The sequence below is a fragment of the Larus michahellis genome, chromosome 8 (genome assembly GCF_964199755.1).
Source record: "Larus michahellis chromosome 8, bLarMic1.1, whole genome shotgun sequence".
Taxonomy (NCBI): domain Eukaryota; kingdom Metazoa; phylum Chordata; class Aves; order Charadriiformes; family Laridae; genus Larus; species Larus michahellis.
In genome coordinates, this window is record NC_133903.1 from 39,617,380 (window position 1) to 39,631,837 (window position 14,458).

Here is a 14,458-nt window from a genome sequence, read left to right on the forward strand (position 1 = left end):
TATCAGAAGAAGCGTCAGTTTTGTAAGAGTAGTGTTGATAAAGTGTCCACCACCTGATCTTACTCAAAGAGGCTGGTGCTGCCCTGGCTGTGCTGCTGTCAGTGGAAGCTTTGCCACTGGCCTCGATGCACTGGGGACTTTGCACAGAACATCCTACTTCTATCAAGCATGCAACTTGTTTTCCACATACTGAATACATTTTTCTGGCAAGTGGCAAATCACTAAACTGAAGCAGTTTAATCTCATTTAAAGCTGCTGCAGAAAATAAAGTTAGTCTGACAATTGTGTCAGCATTAAAACTGCTTGGATAAGCCGAGTGTAATCAAAGGCTGATAGCATGAGTGTAACACCTTGCATTTAAAAATAGCCCTTTACACTTCATTAATCTCAAGGTTTAAAACAGATGACGGAGGTTTATGAGAAAACGAGTACTAGCTTTCAAGCAGATCCTTTCTAAATAATTTATAGTTAAAATACATGTCAATGCTGCTATACATACATGGAAGTTGCAAAAATAATACAGCTGAAGCGAACATAGCTAGAGATTACAAGGAGACCGCAAAGTCTGTAGGGCAGGGATCATCTTCTGTCTGTGCTCTGAAATGCCTCCCAGGCTTTTGGGTGGTGTGAAAACACCCAGTATAAAGTACCATTTTCGTGAGGCATGTGTAGCATAAAGGTCAATCAATCACATTTTTCAAACTATGTCTCTTTCTGTTACAATGTGAATGTTGCTATTTCACCAGACTATTTCAAAAACAGCTGTTATTTTAAAAAGTCAGTGTTGTATTCTCACCAAATTCAATAAAAAGCCAGGAAATCCCTGGAATTAGAAAACCTATACAGCTGTCCTCCTTACCTCTTATCCATGTGACATAGAAATGCAGATTGTGACTGCATTGTGCAGATCTGAGCAGTGAATGCAGCCTTACAAGGTGCTTAGATTGAGTCTATTTCTTCTCACTTAAAGTTACATTATGCTAGACTTAAGGCATGCTTTATTTACATGCATTCAATCTCTAGTGGGAGTTTATATACTGTGCACTGAATAATTCTCTAAGTGAACAACGGTCCAGCTTCAAGAAGAGTTTCATGCAGAATACAAATAGAAAGCATTAGAGGACTACCTCCCAGGGACGGCGAGTTCCCCGGGCTTACGTTGGGGATGAGGATTGGTCGATCTGTTCACCCTCAGGGGCTGTCTGGAATTATAGATCAGGGACCTTATTGTCATACCCCAGCTGCCGCACAAAGCCACTAGAAGAAAGGAGATTTACGAGTATTTCAGCAGCACTGAACCAGGGATACAGAAGCTATACAACTGGGAGTACAGTGGCTCTAAATCTGTAGGCATTATGCAAAAAGAAAATGCAGAGTTCAGCGTCAAGGGAGCTCTCCCAGAGCAATAGGACATCTTTGTAAAATCTCTAAAGAATAAATTTAACAGTTATTAAAGAACAACACCCTGTTATTGCAGTCACTGAACTTTACATCACAAGGAAAGATGCAAGGGATTTTCAGAAAGACATCTGTCATTTAACAGTGACAGTGACCTCAGCACTGACGAGCAATTCAAATCCCCAGTGATGGAAACAAATTAACCCCTTGGTACGCGGTGGGTTGAGAACTCCAGCATTAGGACTGCTGCACACTGTAACGGTACCGTCTGCAGAAGGTTTTACCTTCAGACAAGCAGTAGATGGAATGAAGTATATTTTTAAAATTATAACTGCTGTACACAAACACTTATGACATTATTTAGCATCATGCTACTGACAATCTTCAAAAGGCACAAAGGAATTTCAGTGGCAGAAATAAACCCTTCACTGAAAAGCATTTGTAACATAGTATTTAAGGACTGGGCACACAAGTAGGAAGGCTAACATCCTTTATATATACCCACTTCACACGACAATCTTGTTTTACCAAAAGGGTGTTCAGTCAGTCAGATTCAGAACTGGGACACTCTGGAGACCCTGCATAGTCCGTTTACTAGGAACTGCTACAATATTGGCCTGCAACCTGACCAGACCCTAACTCCTATACGTAGTCCTAAAGAAACCCAGGGAGAAATACAAAATCTGCCCATATGCTCTAGACACTCAGCAGATGTCTGCAGGGCAAGAGGAGGGACAGACCATAGGGATTACTCCATCCCAATGACTCTAGTAGTCCCCGTGATACCTATGAAGAGCAGGAACGAACAAGAACCTCTAAGGAGTAACACGTTAAAACCTACATCCCTGCTTGACCCCACATCACGTTCTGTGCATTTCCACATAGAGAACTGGCACAACACAATACCAAGTATCCCTCCCTCTGGGAAGGGCACGATACTCCTTGCTAGCCAAACCTTCACAGCTCAGGAAGGCAACTCCACCTGTCCAATGCTGAACTCTACTGTAATCAACACTACCAATAATTAAATGGGAAAGCTCTTTCCCTCCACTGAGTCAACTGCACTTCTTGAACATTGACTTAGCCTTACACCTGAGCTGACTACTCACGTTTTCCAAAAGAAAACACATAAGAGAGGCACAGGGTGGGAAACCCTATGGTTGAGCCTGGCAGAGAACTCGGCTCACACAACTTTATAATTTTGCCAACCTTTTGAGGGAGGAGATGCCCAGGTAGCATCAGAGATTGCTCAGTAGTCAATAGGATTCTTCCTTCCCTGCTCCCCCAGTTTTATTTTTTTTTTTTTAAGTTGTTCACTGTGGCATTTAACAAGTGATTTATTTATCGCTAACAGAAACAAAAAGTTACAACGATAGCCACAAAGGCTGAAAAAGAGGGCAATGCCATATGGAGCCCCACACTGACGAAATAACTTCTATTTAGGCTTTTAAAATAAGATGTAGTGAGATTGTGTAAGATTCGCCCTCATCTAATAATCACAGTTAAAATGAGTTAGCTTTCTAAAACATATATTCTAGCTCAATTAAAAGACTTTTGATCAGCAAGCAAAAGACAGTTAACATTACCCAGAATAGCTACACAAGAGCAGTCCTCCCAGCCTTATAAATCTATGGCCTTCACAGAGTATGCCACTGTACTCCAGGTAAACAGGGACTGCATGCTAAACAAATTGCTGACCTGCCACCACAATCCCCTCCCTCAGAGTAATCAGCTTCCAGATGGATGCCTGCAACATCACAATATATGCATCCTTCCTGCCACCATATTATCCATTCTTAGCTTTCCTGGTGCCCTGCAGAAGTTCCCAACGTTCTTGACTTACCTTCATAGCTTTGGGTATACAGAGAACCCTACAAACACAGAAATAGTTTGGAATGTGTGTGTTCTAGAGAGCGTTGGGAAGACGTATGGGGTAAAGAGGAATGAAGATGGCAAGTCTCCACAAAAGAACAGGCACATTTGGTATGAAGACGCAAATATTTGACCTGCAGGGGACCACAAAGGCAAACAGGTTATTTATTCCTTGTTCTCCCATAACACTTGGTATTCTTCAATCCTGAAAAAAAAAAAAAAAACAAAAACCCACACACCAAAAAAACCCAGCCACACTTCTGAATACAGGCAGAACTTTGTTTTAAATCAGAATCACAGGATAGTGGGGGGTCTTGGGGGTCTTGTTAAGCAGACTTCTCTTTTATGTATTTGCCTCAGCAGATTTTGATGCTCCAGTTCACCCTCTAGGTATTTATTCCTTTTCCTGTGGGCATCAGCTTTGAAGTTCCAAAGGATGGGATGAGGAAGGCTTAGATTTCTAGAAGAGATCAGAAGCTCTTTTGTTTTAGATGTTGGACTTTGGTTTATACACATTTTTATTTCTACAGAAAGGCTTATTCATTGGCTAGCTGTATTTAAAAATAGCCAAATCTGTTTAGACAGCTGAATGGAGCTGCAGGACTTGCTATAGTTATAGTTATTTTAAAAGCAAGTACAGTATTGTAATCCTAAAAACTTAGGACAATTTTAGAAACTTACAAACAAATTGAACAGATGATGTTATTCATTTTTATACTTAACTCAGAACAAATCTTCACCGCTAACAAACATGATGTAAAATTTCCATCCCCTTACATGATTTGAGGGACTTCAATGCAGGCTTTAGACCCAAGAGTATGTGGGACTCACCCAGTCTTTCCTTGCCTTAAGTCGGGAGGAAGCATCTAGGTGAGACTCAACTCTCTGATGCTTACGGGAACTCCTTACAATAAAGTTTCTCCCTACCATCCTAAAAGCCAAGTGGGCGAGGACTTCATTTACTGAAGGATAACTAACTGAAGAAAAGCTCTGGATCCTTTATTTAAGTGCTGCTTAGAAAGAACAGGAGGCATTCCAGCATCTGAAAAATATTGGAAGATTAGACTGGCATTGAAAGAAAAGCTTGATTACTTTTGTAGAAGTCTGTTGGCGGAAGATAGCAAGAAAATCTATAGTTAATATTTCCACAAGCTGAAAACTGAGTTAATTTATTCTGATTTAAATTGTGCTTAACTACAGGAAAAGCTAAAGCAAAAGAATCTACAGGCTCATTTCAAGATTTCAATCCTTTGCACAGCATGAAAACAAGCCAAACGTTACATGTGTGTGATGCTGATTGTTCTCCAGTTATACTGTGTAGCAAAAAAATGACTGTGTACACATGCATACAAAAAGTCTACTGCGTGTGGGCTGTAATACACATGAGAACACGCAGGGTAGTTATTCACTATGCATAAGTGGCAAGCATCGTATTTCTTTCTACTGTACTTTCTACCTTGCAAGTTCAACCCTAAACAAACGAAAACACCCACACAAACAAAACCACAGAGTATTTTCTCAACATGTCCCAGAGCAAGAAGATTTAAGTTCTAGCTCCAGAAAGAGGTAGTTAAACCATGAGACGAGTTGCATGTAGTTCTTCAGCACAACTATGAACCAAGACACCATTAAGCAACGTCCCGTAAAAGATTAAGGATGCAGCGAGGTGTCTCCAAGAGAAATAAAATAGCATTAGTATCACTGTGCAAGTCAAATCCTTGCAGTTCTTGTGCAAAAGTAAATCCTCACCTGAAACATTCTATGCAGTTTTAGCTACTCAGGTCGGAGGTACGACACCTTCTCACACTCAAGACACTAAAACGTTCTACAGCTCACGCACTGGAACAGGATTAGAGAAAGATCTTGCCTGTAATCAAGGACAACCACTTTTATTCCCTAGCAGATGTTTTTGAACATCCTGAAACACTTAACATCACCTGATGCCACTTTTTACCAACCTCAAAATTCCTTATCAAACCTCTCAATATTGGTTCCAGGACAGGACCAGCTGCCTAAACTGCATCCAATTGCTTTTCCCTAAACAACTGACTCTCCAAGAAACACCACTAATAACCAGTCATCACCTGGAGTATGAGACAACAACAACTACATTTCAAGTCCAGTTTTCCACTGATCTTTCATTTAGTTAACCTGGTCTTTAGGGATGGGGGATACAATTATGCTGCCAAATTGTTCGTGGTTTTATAAAGTTTATCACTTGGGGTAGTCAACATTCCAAGGTTCTTTAGAAAAAGATCTAAGGAAAGGCCTATGTCACTGCAACCAACACTCACAAACAGTCAGGAAGCTGACAGCACATAGTTGTCCTTTGGTGAATGCAAAGCAAACTGGAAAGGTGTCTTAGCAGGGATGTGTAAATAAATATACCTGTATATTCCAGCAGGCACCGTCATCCAGAACTGCCTACAACTGTAGACTGTATTTCTGAGATTCTGAAACAACCAAATGCAATCTACACTCAGTTTGTAATAACTTGGGGGGAAGGGGGGACGACACACAGAGCTTACCAGGAATCCGTGTCATCTGGAATGGGCAGCCATCACTCCCTCTGAAATTATTTCCATATTTTGTCACTGATGTAGGAAATTAATTTAATTAAACATTAGTTATAAAAGGAACCCAGGGACTCCATTAAGTTCCTTCTAAGCCTACAGAAAAAAGTGATTTTGCCCATTATAACCACATTGCCTCCCCTCTCCCTCCCAAAAATATATCATCTAAGTTTAAGCTATCGCTTAACACACTTTATAGGTAAGAACTGTGAGAACAGTATACATAAGAAATCAATTACCAGTGAAGGCAAGAATGCTTAGAGTTCAAAGATCCTGAGGTCATAGTTAGTAAAATTACTACAGCAATGGAAATAAAGTATTGAGATCTTAGGTACAAGGGCTTATTTTGTGGCTGCTTAGAAGCAATTTAATTCTCTCCAACTAGTAAAGGAGCTATAGACAAAGACAAAAAACCCACCACTTGCAGAAATTTAGGCAGCATCTCAGGCTTTTTTAACTACTGCATACAAGTTCTCATGCTAAAGCTCTCGCCAGTTTCTAGAACACTGATACATTCCCTACTGCCTGGGAAGAGATCAGCATCTTCCTCTTGCAGGGTAAGAGATCTACAAATAGAACACATAATAGTTGAGTGACCAACTTGTAAGACAGAATGGCAGATTACGTCTTAAAAGTAATGCAAATATTAATTTTAATCCTAACCGTAAGATGGAGAACAGGAGAATGAGTATTTGGAGATCTAGGAAGTACTTTGTTATTTTATGCTTACATATACAAAAGAGATACTGTTCAACAGCTGCAGGCTTCACACATCTTTCAACCAACCCATGCTAACTTTTAATTCCAAGCTAACCCACTTACAGCTACAACAGTCAAGGCTACTTCATGGTGATTTTTTTTAAATGGAAAAATATAAGCCATATAGAGAACAAGAGGTCAAGGCACCAAACTCAGTTTCCTCTCTCTTTCCTCACAATGTTACATTTTCTACACTAAAAGGCAACAGTTAAGTGACTACAATACACAGCATTCCTTGGAGTTGACTGCTACAAAACTTTCTGGTGGCCTAATATCTAAATCAAGTATTCCCCCATAATACTTGCACATTTTCCCCAATTCTAGAAAAGATCGCTGAAAAAGCAAATTGGTCCGCATCTGAGGTTAGAAGTATTTTAATTCTATCTAACCTCTGTCCACTCTCTGCTTACACCACCTGTATACAGCAATGGCTACAAATTAACACAAAGGTTCTCCAAAAGAAAGGTGCACAAATTACAGATGTGATGAGATTTTGAAAAAAATTTCCCATGATGATCACAAGAGATTGTACGGTTACTTATGTTAAGTTACCACATTTAGGGAAAAATGATGCAAATTACTTAACTGTACTTATACATGTTAAATCAGACCTTTCCAGTACTCATTACACAAAACTAGATTAGAAGGAGCTGTGGGGGAAAAAAAAAAAAAACATACTTACATATAATTTCTAAGATAGACAACAGCGCACAGCATGTAAGTATACCGAAAGCATGCTTCCCCATGGCACACTATGAAGGCTAAAATGTTTATCTCTTCTGGTAGGTGGAGTCTTAATACATCAAAAATCAGCAATAAATAACATGAGTCACTAAGATGCAACTACAAATTTTAGATAATTTCAATCATAGTATCAATCACAATTTGACCTGAAACCAACGTGGTAGTCAGCTGGGGGAAATACTTGAAATACTTAACTCTGGACACTTTAAACAGCAACATTTCTTAAGTGTTTTATTGCTACAAACTGGTACATCTTATCACAAAAAGCTACAAGGCATATTATAACACATACTCTATTATACAGAGTGCAATGCAGTCCCCAAAACAGCCACACTCAACAGCACAATTTTTGAAGTTACTCATTCTGTACTAAGAGGTAAATATGATAAGCTTATGCCATACAGCATTTAATATATTTACCCCACAGACCCGCCTTTCTTTTCAACTGATTAGACCAGAATTATTATTATATCCAACTTTCAATACACACATCAAAAAAATAGGATGCTTAAAAAAATATACAACACAATGTTTTAATCAGCTTTAACAGTCAGTTTGCTATAAAAAGCTCAACTAAAATAGTCTTAATTTCATTTTAAACAAAATCAGGAACACAGAGGAATTATATAAACAAGTTCTCCACGGAATGGAATGCATGCACACGGTGGGGAATCTTCAACAACTTCATTGGAGACTATTAAAGAGTCTTAGCCACTTTAGAGCAGAAATAAAAAGCTGTTTTTCCCCCCCAATATATTTTCATTTTCTTGCACTTAGTTATCTTCAGTGTGGTCTAAAGTGAAGTCAGTTTGTTCTTCAGTTTCTTCCTCCTCCTCTTCCTCCTCTTCTTCCTCCCCCTCAGCTGGCTCATCGGCTTTGTCCTCTTCTTCCGTCTGCTGCTCCTGAGCCTGATCGTTAATTTCAAATGGATTTTCACCCTGAAACAGAAGATTGAAAACAAACACTTAGATATTTATTTCAAACATAAAATTAAAGAATACTTAAAATTTCAGTGAATTAGAAGGGCAGTGACTAAGAAATGCTATGGTATTTTGTAGAGCTTTTTAATAAGATTTTTTTCAAGAAAATCAAAACAGATTTGATTTAAAATTAGCAACACCTCATTTTTATGCACACTGGAAACTGGGATCCCAATAAACTGTTTTAATGAAAGTAGAAATGGCATTGAGAAAAAGGCAAAGTACGCAGCACACAAACTTCAGTTTAACTTCAACATTCAGTAAATGAAAGTTACATGGTAAAGTTTCAACACGTTTTTAAGAACTACAGCTGCTTCCTCTTTCTCCCCAATCAAAACTGAATCTGAACAGAAGAGTTTCCTTCTGCTTTTCTTATTTACAGTCTTTATTTACTCTGAATAATTCTATCAAAAAGGCAAACTCTTCAGTAAATGAAAAAGAAATCTAAATTATCTGTAAGTAAATTAATTATCTAATATCTAGAATTAATTACATTGACTATCCTGAAATTCATCCTATTGCTGATCTAGAAAAATTATCAAGCAGATTTCTCAGACAGTATTTTAAATATGTTGGCATTCTAGTATCACATTTCTCTGTTTCATACAATAATTCAGTACAAGGCATACCTCAGCTTTCACTTGTTTCAGATATTTAAGAACTATGAATAATCAATAAACAATAAAGAATAACAACATGAAGTTTTAGGAGTTTATTCACTAAAGCTCCTTTCACATTCAAGCACCTGACAGAGCAAGTCTGATCTGAACATATGACACCAATCACTAACTACACTAGGATTGGGATTTCAAGAATATTATTTAAAAGATGATCCAAAAGAAAAATTGAGTACTAGACCCCTTGTCGTTTTTTGCTTAACATCAGTATTTTTAATTCAGTTACATTTTTCAGGTAGGGTCTTCCAGGTGGCCTACAAATCACTGAAAAATTAGAAAGCTGCAAAAACATTTAGCAAATACCACTAAACAAAAACTTGGCTTTGTTGTTATTCTAAAATCAAGAAAAATCATAAATTCAGATTTAAAGAGTAACCCAAAGAGAGCAGAATCCTTCAAGACCATGTTATTCCAAGTCCCAGGATAATTTTATGCACATACTTTGTAATGGCCAGACTACAGCACTAAAATGGTACTTCGAGCCCAATCAACTCAGCCTGATCAAAGACATACCTGCCACATACAAACCCCATGAATAAGGCAGTATTTAAACTTCTTTAAGATACTAAGTTTGGCTTTTTTAGAAGTAGATTCTCATAAGGGTCAAGTACACAGAAAGCTGGTATCATAACTTATCTGAGCCCTATGAAAAAAAGAAAACCCCCCATCTCAATTAAAACCCATGCCACTTTTACATGGTCCACTATCACTGTCAAGCACCGCATGGCTACAGAACATCAAGGGGTATTTCACTGAGCAGGTAAGTGTCCAACATTGAAATACTAAAAATATTTATTAACTCAGTAAACTTTTTCACAAAAAAACCCCAACATACGTAAAAGTGAGTGCCCAAACCAATTCAATTCCAACATCAATGAAAAGCATTCTGAAATAAGAGACTAATCATCCAAACCTTAATTCAATAAAGATTAGTGCAACTCCACAAAACTGTACTCATCTACACTCCATTTTGGACAGAAGTGCGAAAGACCTCCTGACTGCAAAGCTTCTAGTGCCATTTTCCTTGTGTTTAGCCAAGTATCTTCAATCACACCTGGGCACAGGAACAAGGATTTCTAGAGACAGAAATAAGCTAATTACTGAGTTAAGAATACTTCACCTGGCTTGCTTCAAATACATGCTCATCAGTAGATATTACAGAGGGAAGACAGGTATACGAAGTGTTTCATATGGCCTAATAGAGAGCATTGTTTCCTAGCAAAAGAAAACAAAACGTGGCCTTTCTCTGTAAATGTTTCACAAGGATATCAGAAGCCCTTTTATAGATCTGATACAAAAGGAAAGATTAAAATCCTCTCACTTCTAGGCTAGGCATAATGATGAATTGTAGCTAAAAAATGCACTTCTAAAAGGGACTACTTCCCACACTCCTGCAGGCAACTTCTGACTGTCCCTGACTCTTGGGGAGAAGCTACAGAAAATTGTTACACTTGGTTCCTGTGGAGACAGTATGTTCCTTCTGGTTAACCTAGCAGAACTGGATTCAGCACACTACTTCTGGCTGAACACATCTTTATACAACAACAAAAAAAAGATGCTTTCCCCAACTGTTTTTTTTTCAGAGAAAAATGCACTTTTCAAGTTCTCAGACTAAGGAAAAAGTTACTGCCCTCAAGGGGAAGATCCTAACGACTGCACTCTTTTGCAGTGATGTTGCATCAGAGGCATCCAGGACAGCATGCAGTGCCAATTTTGAAGCTAGTTGATTTTGACAGCCACACTGGTCCCATCTTCCCAGATGGTTTTAAAAAAACAAAACAAAAAACCACACAGAAAACAAGAACACAGACACACCACTGAACTGCTGCAGAAAAACTTTATGATTCCTACAGAGCATAAAAACACAAGTAGATAAGCAGTTTATTCCCAAGAGATGCATTCTTTGGGTTCCTTGTCTCTGGAATTTTTAAATTGCAGAGAAAGCTTAAGACTGTGAACTGGTATTTACAACCAAAGCTTTGGGATTTAAATGTCCCCAGAAACCACTCTCTAGATCTATTTATAACAGGTCTCACAAACCTGACCCAAAAAGATACCAAAGTCTGCCTACCTAACTGGTAAACTTTAGAATGCCTTCACTAATACACATGATCAAACAGTCCTGGGATATAGTAACAGAAAATGTCAAGCTCTATGATGCTTCTCTTGAGCAACATCCAAGCAGCTTATCATAGACATCATTCCATCTAGGAAGTTCTAAATGGTCCAAAATTAGAGACTTACATGACTTCATCAAGTGGTAACTTCTTGCCTGAGAAACAAGATTGTCTTTTTTCTCCCTCTTTATAATAAAGGGACTTGCTACAGGTTCATAAAACTTCTAATATGATTGTTTTAGAGTGGCGAGTGGGTGGGTTGTGGTGGATTTCCCTCCCTGCCCCTCTCTTTACAATATGGATGTAGGAGAATAAGGAGATATTAAGAACTTTAAAAAAATCATACAAAGAATACATGTGAAGCATAAAAGGGTATCACACAAGACCAACACTGGGGAAAGAAGAACAGACAAGGTAAGAAACAATCCTTTCAAGGTTCTTTGATTAAAAGATCTATGATGAAGGTATCAAGCAAGAGATTAAGTGGAAGGGTTCCTTGCATAGGAAGGACAGCACACAAGTAATATGCTGTTAATTTAAGCACTGAATTGGATTTTCAAATATAGGAACTGAAAAAACAATAATAATGGAATACAACAGGGTAAAGGATGGTCACCAGCACCATTAGGATCATGAAGGTAAGTAACATGCAAGTTTTGACAATTGGAAACCTCAGTTCTGGTACAGCAGTTTTCTGGAAACTGAATAGAGAAACTTCCAACAATGGAACAATTCCATCAAAGTTTTCGACAACGCAGACACCAGCTCTAAAGCAGCAGCAGTACAGGAAACAGAAACAGCATTTCCTGACAGAAGACAATATACAGAAAATGACAGTCCTCACAGTGGGCGCCAGCAGAAGACTGTAAGAACAGTACACAGGACCAAGTTATTCCAATACTAACAGACCCAAGGAAGATGCATTAGTAAATTAAGAAGGACACCTTTAAAAAAAAGGCTATTCTCCACCATTATGATTCTTGATGCTCATACCACTGGCCCTACCTGGAACTCTGGTTGTTTTTTTTTTTCCTTTCCATTCATTACTCTTGTCACTGACCGGAAGCATAACAAAGATCAGAGCCTTTATAATAAACACCATGAGCTCTTCTAAAGCCACAACACCTAATTTACAGAAGTTGTCTTCTGTGGAGCTGGGACATTAATTGCAAGTGGCTTGAAACAAACAAAAATCCCACACACAACACATGAGGCATTTTAGGCCAACTCCATATAGACCCTTCCATTTTCAGTGGACACCACAGGCACCTTTACCATGTTTAAAAAAAATTAGAAATTAAAAAAATAGCTTAACTCAGTGAAAATTACCAGGGGTAATTTAACCTTTATTCTTTTGCTACAGCTGATGTGTCCAAGCTTACAGAACTAGCTGAAAGGTTCAAGTATGTGTATTTATTTAGCATGTACAGGTAAGTACCACCAGCTTCACATTTATTTCTTAAAAAAAGATTTTGCAGTGAAACCGAAGTCTGAAACTGACTTCATAATTAAATGCTTAAATATAAAATTGAAAATGTTTATCAGCAAAAAAATTTTCTTTCTGCTTTCCTCTCCACAGTGCAAATTAGAAACATACAGTTAAAGAAAAACTAAACTGGAGTGTTTGTAGAACAACACATTTGAAACTGTAAGTTTGTTTAAAATGGATGCATCTGTTTGCATTTTTTCCTTTTGCACATACAGCAAACAACATGTGGAGCGGTCCCTAGTTGGAGAGAAGATTAAATCAAAGGGCAAAAGAGATTTTCCATCAAGCACTGGGTAGAGGAATAAGTCAGACAGAATAACATTTTACTCAAAAGAAGTGGCCAAGGTTTCCCAACTAAGACAGCAGTTGTTATTGCTTGTCAATTAGCTTACTCCAGACCAGAAGTCATGATCCACTCCCTCATTTTCAGTCAAACATTAGCCAGAGCCTTCAGCCTTGAAAAGTCTTAGACAATGCAACACATAGCAAATATCCTCCAAATTGGTCACCTGCTGCCAGGTATCAGCCAGCAAATCAACCCAAATTACATTCAATTGTCATCCTCCAAGGAGTTACTCAGTAGCTCCATGGAGCAATCGAAATGGCTTAAGGAGAATGTTTCACACAAAACCACAATGGGGGAAGGCGGGTCCCACGTACTGGTTGTGGTAAAGAGATGGGTGACTACTACTTTCAGCAGGGTGTGGTTCTAGTACTGACCTCAACAGAAAAATAACTTTCCCTAATTCAACTTTATCTTTTTGCTCATGTCAGACTGTATCAAGAGGGATGCATAAAAACCAGGAACTGCTGACCTGCAATTTTGTTCTCATTTTGTCAAAGATATTTGTGATGTTGATGACCTGCTTTTGCAACTTGGTACAAATCTATGCAACGGCCTTGCAGGTCTTCCCTGCTCCGAATTTCCTTCTTCCACGCTGCATTTGCAAAATAGACAACACTTTCCAGAATGATAGGTTTGGGGGGTTTTGGTGGGGTTTTTTCAGTTTTTTTGTTTGTTTTTTTTTTTTCCCCCTTTGTTTGGAATTTCGGGGATTTTTGATTGGGGGTGGGGAGGGGTGTTCCCCAAGCCCATCTGCCCTTCATCTCAAAGCAAGTTATTTTTGGCTGTAACAAGGACTTCCTACTCTCCTGAAGACTGCAGGAATGAAATGCGTGCATCGCATGCTCCGATTCATCACATGCTGTACAATAAAACTGGACTCCTTCAGTCTGCAGCTGATTATACATTTGGATAATGACGAAAGGGATTTGCATAACCAGAAGCCAGATGTATCTCACTAAGCAGGTGCTGCTGAAAGAGTATTAAGTTCAATCCACCCCAGGAAATAGCAGTGCTAGGCATTCTGAAAATGTAAGTGGTCTCCTTGTGAAGACAATCTTGCAAATTTTGTCTTCCTCAGTTTTCCAACTGATTAACAGCAAATTTCCATTCCCCTTTTTACCAGTCCCCCACTAGGGGGCTGTACGGGACAGTGCACAGGAATACCAGGCCACAAGGAGCACCAGAAGAGACAGCTAGAAATATATTCAGATATTCCAGGCTGTGGTTATCTGGTCATTTGCTGCCTTTTCTTAACAGATATAGAACAGTTGTCTTAAATTGATTCACACACCCAACCATACATAATTTTGCAGGACATGACTAATTTGACATTTTCAATCACAATTAACTTCTGCATTGGCTTATACCTTGTCATATTTCTGCAACACAATAATTGCTTTGTCTGAAAGAGCCTATTGTTTGGGCACAGGCAAAATTATAAACCAATTAAAAGTAACTACCAGAAATAGCTAACAATGGTACTACAGAAAAAGTCACTTTGCT

The 14,458-nt window shown here is 38.5% G+C and overlaps 1 protein-coding gene across 2 annotated transcripts in view; it reads right to left on the bottom strand.

The window, feature by feature from the left end:
* Positions 1-6,475: 6,475 nt before the first annotated feature.
* Positions 6,476-14,458, bottom strand: part of ZNF326 (zinc finger protein 326) — a 30,557-nt gene continuing 22,574 nt past the window's right edge. For both annotated transcript variants that reach the window (XM_074599315.1, XM_074599314.1), the window contains one exon: positions 6,476-8,284. In XM_074599315.1, coding sequence (XP_074455416.1) covers positions 8,120-8,284 — 165 coding nt within the window. In that variant the 3' untranslated portion in view covers positions 6,476-8,119. The remainder of the gene's footprint in view (positions 8,285-14,458) is intronic.